General features: G+C 40.3%; 3 protein-coding genes across 5 annotated transcripts; 2 read left to right on the top strand and 1 right to left on the bottom strand.

Moving 5' to 3' along the window:
* Window positions 1-389: 389 nt before the first annotated feature.
* On the top strand, window positions 390-1,800 carry LOC137605907 (eukaryotic translation initiation factor 1-like). The gene is made up of 3 exons (XM_068330821.1): window positions 390-1,173; window positions 1,265-1,366; window positions 1,459-1,800. Exons 1-3 carry the CDS (start codon window positions 979-981, stop codon window positions 1,501-1,503), a joined length of 342 nt encoding a protein of 113 aa, XP_068186922.1. The 5' UTR covers window positions 390-978; the 3' UTR covers window positions 1,504-1,800.
* Window positions 1,801-3,027: 1,227 nt separating this feature from the next.
* On the top strand, window positions 3,028-8,590 carry LOC137605906 (kinesin-like protein KIF3B). 3 transcript variants are annotated; one of them, XR_011037808.1, is made up of 10 exons: window positions 3,028-3,524; window positions 3,603-4,505; window positions 4,683-4,784; window positions 5,320-5,442; window positions 5,703-5,821; window positions 6,195-6,308; window positions 6,403-6,508; window positions 6,756-6,967; window positions 7,094-8,245; window positions 8,340-8,590. XR_011037808.1 is itself a non-coding variant. In XM_068330820.1 (8 exons), the coding sequence occupies exons 1-8, from the start codon at window positions 3,105-3,107 to the stop codon at window positions 7,182-7,184; spliced, it is 2,268 nt and encodes a 755-aa protein (XP_068186921.1). In that variant the 5' UTR covers window positions 3,028-3,104; the 3' UTR covers window positions 7,185-8,306. The 3 variants fall into 3 exon arrangements, 1 of the variants encoding a protein (XP_068186921.1); XR_011037807.1 differs by having other exon boundaries at window positions 3,028-4,505; XM_068330820.1 differs by lacking the exon at window positions 8,340-8,590 and having other exon boundaries at window positions 3,028-4,505; window positions 7,094-8,306.
* A 4,224-nt stretch (window positions 8,591-12,814) lies between these two features.
* Window positions 12,815-22,410, bottom strand: sar1b (secretion associated, Ras related GTPase 1B). Its single transcript, XM_068330983.1, has 7 exons — window positions 22,243-22,410; window positions 18,425-18,500; window positions 16,233-16,352; window positions 15,942-16,007; window positions 15,133-15,236; window positions 14,583-14,714; window positions 12,815-14,366 (listed from the first exon to the last, which is right to left on the bottom strand). The coding sequence occupies exons 2-7, from the start codon at window positions 18,480-18,482 to the stop codon at window positions 14,250-14,252; spliced, it is 597 nt and encodes a 198-aa protein (XP_068187084.1). The 5' UTR covers window positions 18,483-18,500; window positions 22,243-22,410; the 3' UTR covers window positions 12,815-14,249.
* Window positions 22,411-22,426: the final 16 nt, after the last annotated feature.

The raw sequence follows: 22,426 nt of genomic DNA, 5'->3' as shown, positions 1-22,426 counted from the left end.
TTCATGCTCTTGTGGGCCACATAAAACGATGTGGCGGGCCACATTTGGCCCCCGGGCCTTGAGTTTGACACATGTGGGCTAAATAATGTGGATTTTTTTACAAGTTACGTTTTGGGTCTTGGGTTATAACACAAGAGCTGTGTGGAGTAATTTAATGATGTTCTGATGTGAAGCTGCATAAACACATGAGAGAAACAACATTGACTGAATTTTCATTTGACAACTGAAGAAAAAGCTAGCATTAAAATGTGATTTTGATAGCGTGTATCTTTGTAAAGTGTAAAGTGAAAACACACACAATATTAATTATTAATATTAATTTTTTCCTTTCAAAAATCCTTTAAAAATTAATTTTTCTGAATGTATTTCATGTATTAATACCATCTCCAGTTCTCTTCTTTGGGACAACTTGATTACTGCAGCCAGCTCAGCTGCCTGTCTGTACTGCCCTCTGGTGGCAGAACATTATATGACAACCTTTCTCAAGACACCCGAATAATTAAAATACCTGTCCCCTTCACAGCCATGGGGGGGGGGGGGTAGGTGCCCAGGGTCCTTGGGCTGACATTAAATCCTCATATTTTTGAAGGAGGGCAGAGATCTTACCCACAATTTTATCTGTAACAAATTCCTCACGAAACTGACCTCTGTGACATGTTTCAGAAACTCAAGAAGAAGTCCTTTATTTATGCCCTTGGGGAAATTGCTATGTTTTCATAGTGGATGCAATCACTGCCCCACCTATGCCGTCTTTCCCATCTTTCAATACACCAGGGTAACACTCGGTCCGAGGAGCAGAACCCCTGTTATCATAAATCCAAACAGATACAGATATACAGTATATAATTCATACAAGGTAAGTTCTTCATTGAATGGGGATACTCTGTTGTGCACAACGAATGCTTTGAATCCTTTGAATCCTTTGAACTCTTTAAATATCAAAATTTGTTATGAAGAGATGAGTTATAATTTTATGAAATGACTTTTTTAGTTTCAATTCAAATGGAACTGCCTTCTCTGTCAGACCCTTTTGCTGATGATAACCAGTGCACCGGCTCTGAAGACTACATCCACATCAGAATCCAACAGCGGAACGCCGGGAAGACGCTCACCACCGTCCAGGGCCTTTCTGTTAACTATGACAAAAAGAAGCTGGTGAAGGCTTTCAAGAAGGTAGAGTCTGATTAAAATGAAATGAAAGGTGTGTTGTACTGCTCGGTATGTGACCTTACTTACTCTGATTCATTATTCTGTGCCTTAACAGAATTTTGCGTGCAATGGGACAGTGATTGAGCACCCAGAGTATGGTGAAGTGATTCAGCTCCAGGGTGACCAGCGCAGGAATATCTACCAGTTCATGTTGGAAGTATGTCCCCACAACTCCCAGTGAGTTCATAATCATGTTTCACCCTGACCTACTGGGTCAGTTGAACTAAAACGTATCCCCATTGTTTGCAGTTTCGCATGGCAAAGGAGGATCAGCTCAAAGTCCACGGTTTTTAGAAGCAGATAGCAGAACATTCTCCTAGAAGGCTAACCCCACCATCCTGTTAGGTAACACATGAATTACCTCTGACAAACATGGGACTGTATGACACCACTATCCCTCTGCGACACTAGAGGGCAGGCTCGCTCCCATCCAGACATTTGGTGATGATCCCAACACACACTTTCTCCTTCATACCCCTTGTTTATTCCTCTATTTTTTTTCTTTTGGGTCTTTGTGTCACTATAAAAGGGCAGCGTTTTTTGTAATATTTGTTTTGTACTTCGGTGTGTTCAATAAACAATGAGTGTTCATATGTGGAGTGGTGTCATGGTGAATAATGGGCAGGGGCACAAACATGAGAACAGAAACATTTTCTAACTGCCTCAGTGACCGATGCTTCCAGCTGCCTACTAATGTTACACAGTAATAGGTGCTCACAGACCTACCTTCATTCCATCCAGCAAACAAAAATGCAATCTATTATAAGTGAGATCTTCACTCTTTAAGATGCTGGTGGTCTTTTTAGACACGATCAGAGATTATCTGATGCTATCTGCAGCACTATCATTGATCTATTCATTGATATATTCAAATGGTGTCCGTGAACTTTAACTGAAGATATTTGTGTAATTCTGTTATTTAATGAAAATGCGTTGGAACTGAGGGTGGCACGGTGGCACAGACAACAAGGCGGTTCCCGGTTCGAGTCCCGCTCTGTGTGGAGTTTGTATGTTCTCCCCGTGTCTGCGTGGGTTCTCTCCGAGTTCTCCGGCTCCTTCCACCTCCAAAAACACGCACTTCAGGTGGATTGAGCTTTCCACATTGTGTGTGTGTGTGTGTGTGTGTGTGTGTGTGTGTGTGTGTGTGTGTGTTTGTTTGTTTGTTTGTTTGTTTGTTTGTGTGTCTCAATGTGGCTCCGCGGTGCAATGGCGTTGTACCCTGCTCTCACCCCAAGTCCGCTGGGATAGGCTCCAGCAACCTTGCAACCAGCAACAGCAGAAGAACTGGGTATTGAAAATGAATGAATGAATGAATGAATGAATGAATGAATGAATGAATGAATGAATGAATGAATGAATGAACGAATGAATGAACGAATGAATAAGGCAATAAGTGGACAGCATGTTGGCTCACAGCAAGAAGTTTCCTCCAGGTCTGACATCATGTGGACTTTGTTCTCCAGGTTCTCTGGTTTCCTCCAAGACCCAAAAACATGCAGCGCCCCCCCTTATAATTTACAGGTATCTGACCAGACTTTCCAACACTGATGTGGTGAAGGTGTAATGCTCAGGTCATATTCCTGATGTTCTGTGATGGAGAACAAATGTGTTTTGCTTCATTTGTTCTGATGGGTAATATTCTATCGATGGGCGTCATGTCAATGAAATTATAATCATGATATTTTAATTCAAAACAATCACACTTATTTCCATTTATTGTTGATCTTGTGTTATTACTACATACAAAGGATGTAGAAGAAATTTGTCTTTAATGCTTTAATGCTTTTAGGTAAATTGCTCATATGCTTCATACTCAAATGATTTTTTTAACTAGATGGTATAATGTGCACCCTTTGTATTTAGAAGGTGTGTGGACTGACTTCTGCTCTCCCAACATGTCCAAGAGCAAGAACTCCGAGTCGATCAAGGTGGTGGTCCGGTGTCGCCCTATGAATAAAAAAGAACTGACATCCAACTTCGAGAGCGTGGTGTCTGTTGACGTCAAATTGAGACAAATTATTGTCAGGAACCCCAAAGATGTTTCAGCCACTGAACTCCTCAGAGTCTTCACTTTTGATTCCGTCTATGACTGGACCTCCACACAGCTAGATTTGTACAATGAAACCTTCAGGCCACTGGTGGATTCGGTGCTTCATGGATTCAACGGGACAATTTTTGCCTATGGACAGACAGGTACAGGGAAAACATACACGATGGAGGGGGATAGACGAGATCCAGAGAGGAGAGGGGTGATCCCCAACTCCTTTGACCATATCTTCACTCACATTTCAAGATCCCAGAATCAGCAATACCTGGTGAGCACATCATATCTAGAAATTTACCAAAATGAGATTAGGGACTTACTCTCCCAGGACCAATCGTGTCGTCTGCAGCTCAGGGAGAAGCCCGACACTGGTGTGTACGTGAAAGGCCTTTCATCCTTTGTAACCAAGAGTGCGCAAGAGATTGGGGACATCATGAACGTGGGCAACAAGAATCGTTCCGTGGGGGCCACCAACATGAACGAACACAGCTCCCGATCCCATGCCATTTTTGTCATCAAGGTGGAGTGCAGTGAACTGGGTTTGGATGGGGAGAACCACATCAGAGTAGGCAAACTGAACCTGGTGGATTTAGCTGGTAGTGAAAGGCAGAAGAAAACTGGCGCTCAGGGTAAGAGGCTTAAAGAAGCCACAAAGATCAACCTGTCCCTTTCGGCTCTGGGGAACGTCATCTCAGCTCTGGTGGACGGGAAGAGTAGCCACATCCCCTACCGAGACTCCAAACTCACCCATCTGCTGCAAGACTCTCTGGGGGGAAATGCCCGCACTGTCATGGTCGCCAACATCGGCCCAGCATCCTACAACGTAGAGGAGACCTTGATGACGCTGCAGTATTCCAACAGGGCTAAGAACATCAAGAACAAACCACAAATCAATGAGGACCCTAAGGACGCCCTCCTCAGGAAGGTTCAGAAAGAGATCGCGGAGCTGAAGGCGCAGCTGCTGAAGCGTTCAGGAAAGACGAAGAAGAGTCGGCAAAGGAAGAGAGTCGGAGAAGGGACTGGTGGTGAGGATCTGGAAGGAGAGACAGAGGATGATGGTGAAGATGGGGATGACGAAGGGGATTATTGGCGGGAGCAGCAAGAGAAGCTGGAAAGAGAGAGAAAAGTCATCATGGAGGATCATAGTCTGGTGGAGGAGGAGAAGTTCTGGCTGCTCAAAGAGAAGGACAAGAAAATGGAGGAATTGAAAAGAGAAATGGAGATCGGAGAGAAGCTGGCGAAAAAAGTGAAGGTTAGCGCATCCAGGTAGTGATATATATTCAGTATCAGATTGATGTGACCTAAATTTGCATCCAGTAAATATTTTTTTTCTGCTTTGGAGTTGTGGTACCAGAACGTTTGACTAATAGATCTTGTTTTGTTTTGTGACACAAAGTGGTTTAAACTTCTTCTTTTCTTTTTCACCCAGGAAATTGAGAGTCGACTCCTAGTGGGAGGGGACAGCATCGTGGATCACACCAATAAACAACAGAAAATGCTGCAACAGAAGCAGCAAGAAATCGCTGAACAGGTACACCAAACGTCCTTCCTGTTTAGGCCAGGATGAGTGGATGAAGCCTGGACATCTATCATCATCAATTCAATCAATCCGTCAATAAATCAACCTTTATTTATATAGCGCTTAATCACATCATCAGACATTTCGAAGTGCTATAACAGACAGAAACCCAACAGAACTCTCCAGATCAAAACGCCCTCATTGAGGAAGAAACTCTGGGTAGGACCCAGATTCTGGAGGGCGGTCATCCACCTTGACCAGTTGGTTGGGAAAAGAAATACACTGTGGATAGAGATACTGTAGGTGAAGGAAGAGAGAGAGAGAGAGACAGAGAGAGAGAGTGGTAGATAGGCCAGATAGAAACTCCAGTCAAGATTGTGTTGCTGTTGCTGAAGTGGGAGCAGGATTTCCAGGCCTTTGGATTTCCCGTCTTCCATGTCTGTTCACAGTTCTAGGGTACAAAGGATGAAATCTTAACAGGGTTAGAATATTATGTCATTGGCATAACTACCTTGAATGCGTCCTGAATGTGTGTGTTTCCGTCCAGACGAGGCGAGAGCATGAGATGCAGCAGCAGGTGGAGAATCACGATGAAGAGACGGTGGAGCTGAAGGAGACCTACAGCTCTCTGCAGCAGGAGGTGGACTTCAAAACCAAGAAGCTGAAAAAGGTAACAGCTGTTTAAGAATTAAAGGAATAAACAAGAGAAGATGCTACATGACTCAGCCTTTTAAAATGTGGCGTACTCTGTTTTAAAGCATGACTTTTGCACATTTTCTGAAGCCTGATATGAAACGGTACAAGAGACGGAACTAAGAGGAAACAAAAAATTCAGAATGTTTATGAAGACGAGTCTTTGGTCTTGGGCTAATTCCAGACAAAATGTTTTAAAAACAGAGCCCATGTCCTCCTTCCTCCTCTGCCCTCTAGTTGTTTGGCAAACTGCAGGAACTGAAGGAAGAAATCCTCAACATCCATGACGCTCACATTGAGGAACGGCAGGAACTGGAGCAGCTCCAAAATGATCTCACCAAGGACCTGAAACTCAAGTAAGGAGCCCATGTTTAAGGCGGTTAGCCTGGCCATGATCTCATGTGGCAGAGGGGAACACATGCTGTAATGATGGCTAATATAATAATAACAATAATAACAATATAAAACACTTCATTTTAGCAGAGAGTTGAACACAGCGACAATGAAATGTGGACTTTATCACAGAGCGAGCCAACGTTCTGATCCAGGTACTTCAGGTGTGATGTTTCGGTACTTCATGATAAGCCTGTATGTGGAATAAAATTCCCACGGAAGGGGAACAATCTGTGGACCTGAGGAGAAAATGGTCTGATACAAGTAGTCCTCAAAGAAACACAAGTGGTTCCAAGCTGCTGCGTCCGTCTGATCGCCGGTCTGTTTGTCTTTCAGGCGTCTCATCATCAAGAACTTCATTCCATTAGAGGAAAAGGAAAAAATAACCAACAGGGCTTACTTTGATGAGGAGGATGAGTGCTGGAAGATGAAGCCCATCACATGTGTAAAGTGAGAGTGTGTGTTTGTGTGTATGTGTATGTGTGTGTGTGTGTACATAATGATACATGTTGCTCTTTCTTTGGCTGTCTGTCTGTTGCCTCAGTGACCGTGACAGGACGGTGAGGCCTTCGTCGACCATCGGCTACAGGAGGCCTCTCTGTAATTTTGCTCGCCAGGCGATGATGATGAGGCCTGACGTCAGATACAAGGTGAGCAGCATGTCCTGATGATTGTATTAATGCATAAACATGGTGACTGGTGTCACCCATAAAACAAATAATCTAATAAAACCAGATGAAGTAGATGTTCTGATGACAAAATAAAAATGAAAAAGCATAAATCCTTAATAGCAAAGTTATAGCAGAGTTTTTGGACATCAATTCTTAATAATTCAAAAATCCATTCATTTAAATGTTTGTTGTGAACCTTTTGGCGCTTTCACTGGTGTGTCCCCAGGCTGACAACACCCTGATGCTAGACCTGGACATGCCATCTAGAAACACCAAAGACTATCAGCCACGATCCATGAACCCGATAATGGCGGCGGCACTTGAATTAGCTCTGAAGGATGAAGGAGACGTGGAGATTGATGCCTCAGACTTGGACAGCAGCTCAGTGCTGACTACACCTGCCAGCTCCAGCCACGGCCTGAAGAGACCAACGTCTGGGTGAGAACACGTCTCAGCCTGCTTTCACCAGGAGCTTCTGTCCAAATGTCAAGACCAGATGGAAATGAATACCCAGAATGTTTAAGTTCATTCTAACAATCTATTTAATTCTTGTTGCTTTACCAGTCGACCAAAAACAGGAAGGAAGCCACGCGCCCCCACCGCTGGGCCAGAATCCCCCATTTACCCCAAACCCCGTGGCCTGGTGCCCAGGTGACACCTGGTCCTCTTGCCACCACACCTCTAGAGCACCTCGCTGCTTTGGGACTCGACCTCGAGGGGATGGGTGCCTCCACATTTCCAACAATCTTTTGCCTCCATCTAAGACTGCAGAACTTTCTTCATTAACATATCTTTTAACTGATTTGCACCTTTTGCTTCCTCTTCTGAAAATTAAAGGTGACTTACTTTACAATGCAGCCAATAAATGTCTTGCAGGACAAGGTCATCATGTAATGATCCTGTTTCAAAAGATGTGATTCATTTTATATCTATCTGAACAGACACATTTGCAGTACAGGGCTCAGCTAATTCAGTCGTTTTAAGAACATGGGTGACATGCAGAACATATTTTGGAGGTGGGAGCAAGCCACAGAACCCGTAGAGAACCCACGCAGAATTAGAACTACATATTAACTCATATTAAAATAAATGTCATAATTTTTGTACATGACACCATCTGATCATAAGGTTCACGTCTGCTATGGGAACATTTCATGAAACCAGGAGTTGTACAACAGAAGGAGCAATTCACGCTTTTCTGCAAACCCGTGGGTTTACAGATTAGAAAATCCCGAGAGATGCACCGTAGATTCTGTGTTTTACCTTTGTGAAAAAGTTTGATGTGATACAAAGTTTAAAGAACACTTTTTTTTAAAACACTTTTATCTTTATATTTGAAAACATTCAATAGATTATGTGAACATGTATCATAAGTGAAGTTTTGTGAATGAGGATGCTTGTAGACCGGAATTTTTTACAAGTATTGATTCAAAAAAATAAGTGAAATTGAGTGCACTACTGCCTATACAAAGAAATGTCATGATATACTGCATATTTCTTTTGACTCTATCTGGCCTATCTGACATTCTCTCTTTCTGTCTCACTCTCTCTTTCTCTAATCTGTCCTGTTCGTTGTATTTTTTTCCCACCCAACCGGTCACAGCAGATGACCACCCTCCAGAGTCTGGGTCCTGCCCAGAGTTTCTTCCTCAACGAGGGAGTTCTTCGTTCTTCGCTTGTACTTGCTCGGGAGGATTCTGTTGAGTTTCTCCTCCTGTAAAAGCACTTTCAAATGTCTCTTGATGTGATTAAGCGCTTTATAAATCAGCTGATTGACTGATTGATTTTGGGGTTGCTGTTTTTTTTCCAGATGCTGTCATCTGCGTATAATGGAAAACCGGAGCACCCGGGGTAAACCAGGGTTTTGAAGCGATGGTGCTGCACCACCCTTATATCAAAGGACTTTCAAGATGTTTCTTTTTTTTTGTCATCTATGTACAATGGCAAACCGGAGCTCCAGAAGCGGATATATGTGTAACTAATGGATGAAATGGATGCCCTCTATCATCACATGACTTTCTTGAAGTCTTTCAGTATTCATCAACGTCGTCTGTGTCTAATTTGCTCGACAATGTTTGTTCCAAAGGTCTGAATAAACTTATAACAACCGGTCTTTTAAGATCGCAAACCAACTTTTGGTACACATAGTTTGCACTTTTTCTTTTACAATGGACACAAGATCATTTTGGGTTGTATGGTCATCACTCTTCAGTGCACCAAGAAGCGTATCATATTTTCCAAACTTCTTTTTCATTGTTTTCAGAATTACCTTATGTAGATTGTCAAAATGTTCTGATGTGATTTCTCTCTTTTTTCCTTTGAGTTCAGCCCAACAAATGTCAAACAGGTGCATCGCAATGCCCTCCTGATTTGCTGGGAATTTATTCAATTTGAGACATACCTTCCAAACTATCTGCTCACAGAGAATTTTGACATATTCTTTGTATAACAGTTCATTTCTTGATTTTTTACATACCTTGTCAGTCTCTGGAAGAATATCGAAAACAATGGTTGCCGTTTTTTGACTGTAACGGTTAACCTGACTTCCACACCACCACTGCTTCAGGACAATAAATTCCCACGCCTTTTCTAATATATTATCAGTAGATTCCCATGGCAATTCTCCCAACCTCCTTTTCACTGGTGTTTCTAGAGTGGGGCTAGTCCACTCTGTACAACCATGACTAAATAAAAGGTTTCTCAGGTCTCGAGTGATTGTGCTGTACGTACCACCAGTTTTGATTGTCATTTTCAAATCCACATCTTTATCCGGAACATACCAAGATTTAAGAATATTTTGGCTTGAATCGTTCAAAAAATGTTCAGTTTTGGTCGTCATCAAATGTGATGTCGTACGATAGGTTAACAATTTGACAAACCATTCTGAAAACAGACCATTTAACCTGCTCTGAATTTCTGTCAAAGAGAGTTTACTATTCACATTTGGGACTGTTTCATTTAAATATTTGAAATTGTCCATTACAATCATGTCAGAGGTACATAAAACCACCTGAGCCATTTCTGGTATAAGTCTGTCCCTTGTTCTTTGTGAAAGGTCATTTATGAAGGTGTGGAACATACCATTCATATCCTTACTGATTTCATATTGTACTTTTTGGCACAAAATCTCAGAGAAATTGCTTTTTTTACATAACTTAATTTTAATCAATGTGCCACTCTTATGTTGTTTTGCCGCTTTAGATTTGTTCATGGCAAAAAAGTCTTTCATCATTTCGGTTGCGTGACTGAGCATATTGTCTATGCTGCTTGGTGTGGTGAAGTAATCCAGCTCTGTGAAGTGTGATTGTTTTGAGAGGGCAGAGTTGACGATTTCCGTGATCTCTGTATTCACGGCGTCCGCCAGAAGTAAAGATGTGGGCAGATTTTCACTTGAATTCGTAATTTTGAGAACTTGTGAAAAGCTGAGACGTAATTTGTCACCCATTATATTTCGAACCTGCTCCTTTGAAATCTCAAAAACATTGCCATAAAATGTCCTTATCATGATGGTGGAAACAATTGAAAGTATGTCTAAAATCAGTTCAACCAACAAAATGTCAAAGGCAGCATCAGGAGTTGATTCTTTCACTTGCATCCATTGTTGCACTGACATCTGTTTGAAGAAGGATGAGATCAGGGGGCAAAGAACCTCATCTTCGATGAACGGAAACGGATCTGTTTGAGTCTTCACGCTGGGCTCATTTGGCTCATTCTCCTCAAGTTTCTCACTTGACTCATGAAGCGCTCGCGATAACGCCCCGTCCTTTAGACTTTGTATTTCCTCCACGGTAGATTCCTCCTCTTGTTCCGGCCGGAATGTTGGGCAATCTGTTTCCATTTCGCAGAAGAAAAAAAGTAGTTTTTACACATATTTATGTTCTCAGATCAAAAAAATCAAAGGGGCTTTTTAGTTGGAGTTGATCAAAAACATCAAAGCAGTACAGGAACATAAAATACATGGGTGGGTCAAAGCCTTGATTTGCATTCTTTTGAATCACATTACCGTCCGATCGGTTGTACAGTTTACTCTCCTTTACTCTCCTTGTGTTTTGAGCTACTTGTCATGGTCACAGTTGACTTCATTACATCCCGCTTCATAGCGGTGATTTATTGTGATTGTCAGTATTCGTGTGTTCGTCCGTTTGTCCGTCCGTTCGTTGGTCCACCAAAATATCTTCTCAACCGTTTGCAGATAGAAAGATGAAACAAGAAGCACATTACTCAGGCAGCAAAAGGGGATAAAAATGAGATGACGACCTTGATCTTTGGAAAACTAGGTCAAGGTCAAATTTCAACTTTTGTACACATGAGTAATGTCCCTGTTTATTAAGCTTAGGACAGATCAGGCAAGAGGCCAGATATAAAAAATATAGAAATAAATTAAATGCCATAATGACAGCTTGTAAGAAAGAATATTATAGTAATTTATTAGCAGAAAATAAGAATTACATCTGTAAACTATGGGATACAGTGAACAATGTTATTTTTTTTATTTAAAAAAAGGCCGACCCATCCTACCCAGATGAACCTAATGTTAAAAATATGAAATTAGAGGACATGGGAGAAGCAGTAAACAAATTCAATGAATTCTGTGTATGTCAGGCAGGAGCTGGCAGGAAACATTTTGACGACAATGGAGGGAGAAATCCCAACTCGATGTACCATTACGCAAGAATGGGGATGCATGTGAATTAACAAATTACAGACCTGTCTCTATACTGCCCTAGTAATCAATAATTCTAGAGAAACAATTCAATCACAGAGTGGATAAATTCATAAAGCATAAACTGTTTAATAGAGGCCAGTACGGTTTCAGGAAGAATCTTTCCTGTCAGATCGTCTGACAAATAAATATTCCGTTCATTTCTTGTTTCCCCATCATCCAAAGAATTTTGTCATTTCAGATCCCGTCCTGCCCTGACCCACTGGCAGTCAGCTTATTCCCTTCACCTGCGTCTCCCCCCTCACCTGCAGCCACTCCACCAATCAGTCTCCACCCTTCATAAAGCAGCTCAGCCCTCAGCTCCTGCCAGATTGTTTCGTGTTCGCCTTTCCAGCTGTGTTTCCTGTCTTTGTTTGAATCTCTGTGAAGAACTACTGACATGAGAAATCATAATATGTCACGGTGGGAGGGAAGACATCAAAAACACGAGACATCGTGTGTGGGGTACCTAGTGATGGGCAGATGAAGCCCCCATGAAGCATTGAAGCTTTTCATCCCCATCGGTTCACTGCGGTTCGAAGCTTCATGAGGCTTCATTTGCTCTAGTACGCCATCTACTGGATGCTAAAATATCAGTTGGCATGAGTTTGAAGTGTGTGGCATTTTACAGAAAGCCTGTGAGTAAAACTCAGCAAAATAAAATGTGCAAAAAATGCATATTTTGGTGATGGTTGCACACTGTGTGTGTGTAGAAAAAATAATCATAAATATTAATAATCCCCACAGGGAGATGTCTCCTCTCCTGTTTCATCCTGTGAGGTTCAGGCCAACCTCTGCCTCCTTCGATGACATGATGTCCCCTATCTACCCTTTTAACTGACTTCTTTATCAGCACAAACTAGTCCCTTCTGAATCTTAATGTCATTTAGTTAATTCCATCTTGACACAGACACTGCCCTTGATTTTATGGCACCACAACGGAGTTTCAAAGCTTGATATTGATTTATGTGTAATGATTATGCAACATCAGATGCCAAACTTATTTTGATTTTACTTCCCTAAATTCTGGAATGAAATACTGTACTTTTTACCACACATTTATTTCAAACCTTAACATTATTTGCAGACTGACAAACACAATTGTGCAAAGCACACGTTTTTGTTCGTGGTGAGACCTTTTATGGTCAGATGTCCGTGACTTATTTATTCAATCGAGAGATTTACGCTCTAAAATTCTCTGGTGTCATTTAACTAACTGCAAACAGTGACTCCTGTCAGAAGAGCTTTGCCCTTCTTCCTCCTCTAGCTCTAGATTTATCCTTTTTATTCACTTTGTCGCCCCCTAAAGGTACTTTGGAATCCACCTTGAGTAAAGATTAAACTAGTTAAATGCACAGACTGTAGATATGACAGCTTCGTCATTAGTCATCAATAAATGCATCTATAAATACATCTTTATTTCTAACGTAGGCCAAATTGCAGCATAATGCACATCTTTTGATTAAATCACACATTTTGCTATTTTTCTTTTCCTTGTCCTGGATTCAATCAGAACTGTTTGAAGAACTGAAATAACATTTCATTCAACAAAAAAAAAGGGAATTTACATTATTGAAAAGCCAGTTATTCATTGAAAACATTTATTACATTTTTTTAATGAAGCTAACAACAGCGAGTCCCAACCTTGTCGGAACATTTCATCACATACTTTATAGGGGATGAAAGACAAAAAGGGACAGAACAGAAAAAAAAATATTAAGCACAATTCCATTGTTTGTTAAAAAACAACATGACAATCATTTCTTACTGGAAAATTTTGGCATCTTTTTCTTTCTTATTGAACCCTCTGGAATAATGATTATTAAAATAAAAAGAGCAAGGCATGCATAATTGTTTCTAATAATGTACATAGACCAAAGGATACCACTTATAAATATAAAATCGATGTACGGTGTTCATGTACATTCCATACATATGGTCCCTTTCTGAGGCAACACAGGCCTATGTATGTGTTCTCGCTGTGGGACAGTGTCCTCAATTATCAACACTAGGTAACTATATCCACCCTGTAGAAAAGCTTTGCAACAGGAAAAAAAAAAAAATTAGTGACAGCATGGGCTATGACAATTTCTAGATGTTATAACCATTTATTCCTCCCTGCATTAACCAGGCTGTTCATCCCAGAGATGTGATTACTTAGTTTTCTTTCATCGACTGTTTATTGTTCCTCCTATATGACTTCATCAGCCATCACTTGGATTATGGCCAGTACTATTCTCTATTACATATTTTCTCACATGTGCCAACACCCCCCCACCCTCCCCCAACCCCCATTTTCCCCTTTAAAAAGAGGGAGCCAACATACGACTTGGATTCAATCAATACTACGGAGCCCGTGGAACATGAGTCAGGAACAAACTTATTTTAACTTCCAAATAATCTAAAGAAATGAATTTAATGTCCTTTAGGCAAAGATAAATGTAATGGTCCATTTTAATAAATGGGTGAAACAGCCTCGTGTCTATAGTTAGGACCGTATATGTAGCCAAATATTTTATTTACTGAATTTTAAAAGAAAAAACAAGGATAAACCCAAACTCACAGATTAAATACACTGTAGAATTTACTGTTAAAAAAGTGTACTTGCAACACATACAGCTATGCTGCTCTCTCTCATTGCTCACAATCAGTTAAAGAGGGGAAAAGAGGCATCAGGATGTTGATAATTCAAATGGAATCATACACAGATTTACAGTTATAATGTATTTATCATCAAACTCGACAGGTGGCGGGAGGAGGGAGGAAGGAAAGACGGAAATGAGTGTGTGCACACACATACAGACGTGAATTCTGTAGGAGTGGAACCAAAAGTTCGACCAATAAAAGTCTATTGGGATCAGGTTGTACTGGTTTCTCTGAGGGTGAAGGCAGACTTGTTTATCCAAACAGGATGCCGAGCATGATAGTACTGGTGGTAATGGTGGGGCGTCTCGAGTGGTTTGGGTTTTGGCGCCCCTCTGATGGTGGTGGTGGTCGTGATGTTAGGCTTGGCTGCTTTTAGTCGATGTACTGCGAGAGCCAGCGGAAGCCGTCGCCGTAGCCCTGCCTCTTCAGAACGCTGCACATGAACACCTCCAGTGGTCTTGTGTTCAGCTCCTTCATGGGAATGGTGCCCTAAGAAAAAGAAAGGAAAAAAGTTCAGTTCAGAGTCTGCTTTTAGTAAAAATCCATTGATACTTTTTAGTATCGATGGATTTTCATGGAGTCTTTTCTCCGGTAGTTTCTGAGCAACAAGTGAAAGTGATACACATTTTCCTCAGCTGCTTTCTCCTTATAGCTGACTTATCATTATGATAAAATGTACTGACCCACAGCACTACATCTACTTACTTTGCCTGTTGTCTGTCCGTATAATCCAAACAATTCTCTCAGCTTCTCCTCACTGATGGCCTCCGATCTGTCGATCTTGTTGCCCAGGATCAGGATAGGCACATTTCCAATGGTCTCGTCTGTCATTAACGCCTAAGCAGAAAAACACCATTGTTGCAAATCAACTGTCACCTTATCAGTAGTTTAATTTACTGCTGTGTAAACTGCTAACGTCCTCTATTTTTCAGGATTTGTTTGGGACATCCCAAAGACCTGACAGAAGTTATTAGAACAACAGAGAGCAATAACTAAATAATGCTTCTAAGCAGCGCTGACACAAGCTGTGCCAACTCTGATTTACATTAAACACTGCTGGTTATGAGATGGACTGCAGTTTAATGAAAAATTATATTACTACCATTGTGTGTATTAAGAAACATACCAACTCAAGCTGTTGTGGCAACCAAGTCCATCTAGAGTCATAAATTACTGTATGCAGTGACCTTTACAACCCCTGGCAACAATGATGCTGTCAAGAACTACACAAAACACACCGTTAGCAGGAACTTACATCAAGCTCTGCTTTTGATTCACCCAATCGGAGGCCATCTGCACAGTCCACGAGGAAGACGATACCATTTATGGCAGGGAGGTAGTTTTTCCACACTCTGCGGGCTGTGTGCACCGACACAGAAAAGAAAAAAGAAAAACCTCATTTACAAAATGTGCTTTAGATTCATTCGTCATTATACAGTAATTTCATTTGCAGATGATTTTAGTCGTGAAAAGTGGAATCAGAGCTTCAGTTAGGCCCATTTATGAATATGTAAATGGAAAACGTTCACCCACAAAGGTCTATCAATCAAAATGTATTTGCATACCCCAAATTCACAAATGACAATTTGCCTGTGAGGGCTTCTCAGTCTTTACAGAGGAACTCCCTCTGTCCTTAAGAGTGTTCAAACTGGGTCTGTCAATCCCGACACACTTCTGTGTCTTCTACATCAACACTGATACAAGTGCATGACAGTTTTGACAACACCAAATATAGAAATGCTAGGAGGTTAAAATAATGTACCCAGTAAACACATGCAGCAAAAGATAACAATGTACTTGGCAGTAATCTGTGGGGTCACTAGGTACATGGAGACATGAAATATGGGGAATTTTATCACTTTTTCCTTCTCCGTTGCATTCGTATGCATTGCTGTGCCTTGCAGAAACGGCGGCTACACCGCTTCAATCATTTCAGATGGCACTGCTCCATTTCTCTCTGTGGAACGATGATGTACAGAAGGCTGCATCCATCTCCAACAGATGGGATAAATGGACCTTTACACCTGCCGAGACAACCAAAGACATCTGTGTACGCAAACGTACCTTGTGCGTGGCCTCCAAGGTCAAATGTGGTGAAAGTCATGCCAGCAATCGTCAGCTCTTCTGAGGCTACAGAGGAAGACAGAAAACAATCATGGGCAAACTGATAAAGTCAGGCAGCTCAAGAATCAATGACACAATAATCTCATCCTGTATTTTACTAATATTCCCTGGTATGTTGTTTAAAAGGACAGGCAGAAATAACTGAATAATCTACATGATTTGCTTGCACGGATGATTTTAAATACATAACTGAATGATCGTGCAGCGTGTGAAGAGGTGGTATCAACTCACTTGGATGTAAAGTTGGCACATGCTGTCCCAATCTGTCATCTTTGAGCATGTGCAGTAGTGTCGTTTTGCCAGCATTGTCCAAGCCAAGAAATACTAACTTGCCAGATTTCTTATACAGTCCTGAAACAGAGTCAGAGGCGTTTTCAAAAATTAGGCCAAGGCTCCAGAATTCCTTAAGACAAATGTTTATATTATATACTTTAACATATTGTCACATGATGTTAAATCTCTAAAAAAAATAAAAAAAATTCACACATGAGATCTTCCGATCAGATCATTAATGACAGTCTGCTTTGGCTTAAGAACTTCAGGTTAAATAGAGACATGGTGATGACTCAACAAACAAGTTGCCAAGTTCAAGCTTATTCTGATGCAGGAACTGGGTTTTAATTCACATACATTCTATTATGTTCTCTGATACACATTGAAATCACCAAAGTGATTGTTCAACTACTGATTTTCTCTGTCTTCTTACATTATCCTACTTTCTTATAAAGTTCTCTCCAATGGATCTAATCAAATACAGGGGAAAGAGTACAAGTGTCCTGATAAGAACACAAGGCGTTGTGTTTATCAGTCTGAGTCAGCAGTGACACACAGTGGATTGAAGAAATTTCTGACTGAGTCACCTCTTCAAGACATCACCATAACTCGCAACAGCGCTACCTGTGTAACCTGTTTGCCAAGGAGAGCCGGAAGAATTACTTTTAAGGATAATCTCTATTACATAAATTGGAACAGCACACAAGACCAGCTTGTACACAGATAATACAGATGATATATCCATCAAAAAGGTAGACAAAAAGCTGGTGTGTGTATAAACTTCATGTGTCAAAGAGATGTTTCCTTTCCGTGTGTTTCGTGTCCACCTAGAGTTTACTTAGGGCAGTTTGAAGATGTTTAAGGTGGTTTTAGTGAGTCATAATGATAAGATTTTAATCTACTTTTTAACATCTGTCGACAGAAATAGAAACACGTGAACGTGGAGAGAAAAAAAATCATTTGGAATTTTGCTGTACTGGAAAGCAGTTTGAAACATTTTCATTAAAAATAAGTAGATTTCAGGTAAGACAAAGGTAGCAGTTCATTTAATTATCACATTTTTTTTTTATTCCAGTCAATAACTGCACCTATGTGGATTTACAAATCTCGCATGAGTCACTGATGCAGTAGACACGGACAGTAGCATATCATGGATGCTATATAATCAGGGCAAAGAGCAGTGCTCTGATAAGCAAACCAGCACAGGAGATACATACGTGTGCGTGTGTGTGTGTGTGTGTGTGTGTGTGTGTGTGTGTGTGTGTGTGTAGGATATGGTTGAATTAGAATTACAAAATTTAGAATTTACAAGTAGAAAATGTGTTTAAATTCAGCAGTGGAGTCCTTTCTGGTGATTGACAGTTTGTCACTCCATCACACACACACACACACACACACACACACACACACACACACACACACACACTCAAACACACAAAAAAATCACCTGTAATTGCACACTACAGAGGAGTTTTAAGAATAACAGATCTAATTTTTTAGAGTCAGTCTGATCACTGACCCTCTCTATAGGGGTCATAAATTACACATGGCTGCATCAGGAATCAAAAGATTATCCAACTTTTGATCATTTCTAACAGAGGAGCTTTAAAAGTCAAATTGAAGCTATGCAAACATTTGTGATTCACTCAGGACTGGAAACTGAAAGCACACTGAAATGAAAATAAGATGGGGCTTCAGCAAACTGAAAATGTTCATTTGCATGAAATCCTGTAGTGTGCAAAAACGGTTTGTGCTCAGTGAACTATCAGGGCATTCGTTTCAGATTGGAGTCTCTGGGGCACAACACAAAGTGATACTTTGTATAGAAACTTTGCTTCTCCATATCAATTTTCCAAGAACAAAACCCATCATTGTACAAAACCGTCTACTCCATTTTTGAAAAAAACCTTTTTAACACTTCAGGACTGATGTGCAGCAAAACCCCACAGCACTAACATTTAATTTGTACCAAGCAAAAACTGAACGCACTGAGAATCCTCTATAGAAAAAAACAAAATCACAAAACTTTAACCTTCTGTTTCACACTGTAGCAATACAACTGATTGATACGCACAACCTATCAAAAATGCTTGTAGCGAAGATTTGAAGATTGTTATTTTAAGTTCCTGTGTTTGATCTCCAGTACTCACCTAAGACCTGTAGCACACCAGTGACACTGCTAATGAGCCAGTCAATTACAAATGACATATCTGGAGCTTTGGAATCCTGAAAAACAAATGGGAGAATGCAGAGGTAAGAAGACAAAACACACCAAATGAGAAAGACACATGATGTATTATTTTTAACTGTAACATCAATCATTAGAACAAGCAAGCAACTCTTAAAACCAAAGAAAGGGTACATCCACAACACAAGAAGAAGAAGAAGAAGAAGAAGAAGAAACGCAAATAATTGTCTCAATGGGGAAATTATCTTTCCACTCTTACTTTATTTTTTAAACATGCATATATACATATATGTGTGTTTACAGGCCCCAGAAACAAACATACACATACTCTAATATACATATGTCGGCCCTCAGTAATGGCAAGCACATGCACATTGTTAATGGTTTGCATGGGCTGTCTACATCAACAGCACACAACCTGTCGCTCTTGTTGTTATTGGTGTTTCTACTGGCAAATGAGATCAGACCATGTGTAAACAGAAACAGTCACAAGAAGTCTAACCTCAATGTTCTCGTTCGTGCTGTATGGCCATGAACTGGATACAGAACAAATCTTGGACCGCATGTGATAATGACTTGAATCTGATTTGAACCGATTGGATTATCGGGTTCACACAACCCTGACAAAATCTGATTAATCGGACAAAAGAAAACAAAAAACAAAAAAATAATCAGAACTGAATCGCTTTAGGCTAACTTATCTGTAGTATCCTAATACATGACTTTTCCACTGGATAATAAATTCATTTTATTATTTTGACATTATGCTTCACTGTCAGTGTTGAATTGAGATTTAAGATTTGTTGTGGATTTGATCAATTTGAGACTTTACCCTTAATCTTCAGCATAAAAAAACAGTGAAATTCTGAGGTGTCACAAAACTGACTTGGAAAAACCATAGTCTTTGAAATTGCAAGATGTTTGCGTATGTTTTCTTTATACTCTATAGATCATGTGCTCAAATGGTCAGACAGTGAAGACAGTCAGATATTTTAACTCAAGACAATTACATTGTTGAAATTTAAAATCGTTGGAAGAGTCACTCTCTGACAATGGCAACCTTTGACAAATTTGAGTGTATATAATCCGAAGGACTTCAAATGTTGCAATACCATCAGTAACTGTCATTTACAAAAATTATATCCACATTGAAAAATAATATCTTTACCATCTATTGTACCATAATGGCGTTTATATCTTACTGTTTGATTTGACTCTTAGAACCTATAATGGAATGTCCCTAAACACGCAACAGCTGAAAAATATCAGTCAACAGCAGACAAGACAGTAAGTTCAATGGGACAAACCAGCACCCTCAGCACAAATCTGAGGAATTCAGTTCTGAGAATTTGTAGCCTGCAACAATCTTCGCAAAGGTTATTGGTGACTAGATAAGCCTGAGTGGCTTCCTATATCCAGTGATAGGTCTAACCTGGTATGAGCATTTGGCCAGTAGCATAGCAGAGTCACAGCACTGGTTGCATACATCTGACAGCTCCTGAAGAAGAAACGTGAGTGTTCTAACCTTAGAAATAAATCCTCATCTTGGATCTGATAGGCATGCTGTAACTGGCAAATCAAGATCTCCTTGATTGACCATATGCAACAACTTCTTACCTCTTCATAAGAGTAAGAAATACTATTCCTCTCTTTTAAGTGACATGATTGTGATCAAGTTGCAGAAAGTATCATTATCATTGAAGAAAAAATAGAAGCTCTTAGTTATTTCAAAGTTTACCTCCGTCAGAAATTTTCCTCTTTTGCCACATATACAGTGGTAGGTTAAAGGTATTAAAAGAAGGTAAACCGCTACTGACCTCTAACCCTAGTTATACAACATGCAAACAACTACAGGGATAAACCAGTCAGCCAAAGTTCAGGTCCATGCAAATACAGCTGAAATACACGTCAACTTCAGCTAAACTCAAGCCTGATTTATTCCCACACCTGGCTGGATGAACTACCTAAACAATGTGGGTTGGCATTAAAAAAGTAACACTCCCATACTTAGTGTGATGCAGATGCATGAATGAGAAACACCATCAGTAAAGGACGAGAATCGTGGCAAACACAAGCTCACATAAAACCCATACATACACAAGTTTGGAAAAACATTAAGGAAAAAAAATATGTGAAGATGCAAAGTCTGCCTGACAGAAGCAGCTTTTGGAGCATTTTTTGAGCAGAAAATCACATTGAGTAGGCAGAAATAATGTTAAATATATTCTGGTTGAAAGTGAAAAACAGTTTGTCGAGTAAACCCCTCAGAGACTGAATCATCGACATCACTCTAAATGTGTTACTATTACAACACTTCAACAAAAGACGACATTGGGACTGAAAAGGAGTGTACTTCACAGAATTACCAATCTTCGCGTTTTGATAGTTCTCCCTTTTAACAAGGACCTATTTAAACTAATTCAACGTCAGAAAAAAAAACTCAAAACAGGTCTCAAATGTCTTTTTTTTTTTTATGTACATAGATATGAGTTGTAGTGTGTGACAGGCTGGAAACACCGTTTACCACTGTGTGTTTGTCTCAGTCGTCTAGAGGTGGTGTTGACAGTGATGTGCATATTGTTTACATCAAATGACCTCATGTCTAGTTTTCCTTCTAAAGTCAAATGAAAGGCAGAATCTACACATACTGGGATGAAATGGACTTTAGAAGCACAAACCTACTGATGTCGTTCATGAGTTGCTTATTGTGGTCTACTGAATTTGTCTGCGTTGGGTGAACATTTAACAGCAAACAATAAAATAAATTAACAAGGCAGTCAGAGACTCCAACATCCCGCGAGACCCTTGAATTCAAAATTTTACCCTGACCTACTTGCATAGGTCAAAGATCAAAGCTGGTGCTCTGCCCTACTTTCATAGATCAAAGCACTAGCTTTCATCTATGGTCCGACTCACACTGGCCTTCTGCCTCATCTTTCTATCTTATCTGGTTCATGAGTGTACAAAAGTTGAAATTTGACCTTGACCTAGTTTTCTCAAGGTCACAGTCATCATCTCATTTTCATCCAAACATGAGTGAGTAAATATTATCAGTAACAGATACTTTTCTTTGAGAATATGATCCAAGATCTCTTATTTACTGGACAACTTGAGGGTGTTTTTTAAATCAGAATGTTTAAGGGACACAAAAAGATTATAAAACTGTATTACTGTGAGCGATATCAATGAAGTCCAGTTATATTCTTTTAGTGACAACCACTGTCAACGTAGAAGCAAAGTTAGCTAAGCTTTATCTTTAGAGCTAATGTTACGTGTGTCACTGGTTTCAAACAGGTTCTGAACTGAAAGAATTAAACAAGAGATCCTGGTATCAAAATAACTACACTGCTTACACAAATCACAAATGTGCGATAACTAATTTAACAAAGCTTGGGTGAGGCCGGCTAGTACCGCTGCTAACGCGAAGCCACCAGCTACGTGTCATGTCCTCCCGGGCGACGTTGCATCGAGTTCTGACTGGCTACGTTAGCTAATTGGCAATTAGCTTGAGAAATAAAAGCGGTACTAACTACACCATATCATATTAACATTGGAAGTTTATTCCTTTAAACAGTTAAAATAAATGTTGTCATAAATATAAACGTGGGCCAACTTCAGTGTCTGTTCAGCTCAAGGCTGTCAAACAAGCGAGTTAGCCAACTTAGTAATAGCGATGCTAGCAATGCTAGCATACCGGGGTGATTTGCTAGCTTAGTGCCGAACATTCACATATGACTCTTTTCTGACCATTCTTTTAGCTTATGTATAAAAAAAACTCACCCGCTATTTAGATGTAGAAAAATATGCCCAATCCGTTCGCTCTTATAGTCATGTAAATGGGTCTAAAGGTCGAAAAAGAGAGCCCAAAAATTGTCAAATCGTTCCCCTTTTCGTGATGTTACTGAGCCACGACACTGCAATGGCTGTCCAACTCCTCCAAACTCTGCCCAGCCGCTTCCTGTTT

The sequence above is a fragment of the Antennarius striatus genome, chromosome 13 (genome assembly GCF_040054535.1).
Source record: "Antennarius striatus isolate MH-2024 chromosome 13, ASM4005453v1, whole genome shotgun sequence".
In the NCBI taxonomy this organism is placed as follows: Eukaryota; Metazoa; Chordata; class Actinopteri; order Lophiiformes; family Antennariidae; genus Antennarius; species Antennarius striatus.
Note: the sequence above shows the minus strand (reverse complement) of the source record. Positions and strands in the feature narration are given on the sequence as shown.

Bases quoted from the DNA above. Each gene is read 5' to 3' on its own strand.
- sar1b (XM_068330983.1), bottom strand. From the start codon at position 18,482: ATGTCATTTGTAATTGACTGGCTCATTAGCAGTGTCACTGGTGTGCTA. The intron at 16,353-18,424 runs GTGAGTACTGGA...ACTCTGTTTCAG, and splicing joins TGGTGTGCTACAGGTCTTAG to GACTGTATAAGAAATCTGGC. The intron at 14,715-15,132 runs GTAAGTTCCTGC...TTTTCTGCTTAG, and splicing joins AATCAAAAGCAGAGCTTGAT to GCGTTAATGACAGACGAGAC.
- LOC137605906 (XM_068330820.1), top strand. From the start codon at position 3,105: ATGTCCAAGAGCAAGAACTCCGAGTCGATCAAGGTGGTGGTCCGGTGT. The intron at 5,443-5,702 runs GTAACAGCTGTT...TCTGCCCTCTAG, and splicing joins AAACCAAGAAGCTGAAAAAG to TTGTTTGGCAAACTGCAGGA. The intron at 6,968-7,093 runs GTGAGAACACGT...TTGCTTTACCAG, and splicing joins CTGAAGAGACCAACGTCTGG to TCGACCAAAAACAGGAAGGA.
- LOC137605907 (XM_068330821.1), top strand. From the start codon at position 979: ATGACTTTTTTAGTTTCAATTCAAATGGAACTGCCTTCTCTGTCAGAC. The intron at 1,174-1,264 runs GTAGAGTCTGAT...GTGCCTTAACAG, and splicing joins TGGTGAAGGCTTTCAAGAAG to AATTTTGCGTGCAATGGGAC. The intron at 1,367-1,458 runs GTATGTCCCCAC...CATTGTTTGCAG, and splicing joins TCTACCAGTTCATGTTGGAA to TTTCGCATGGCAAAGGAGGA.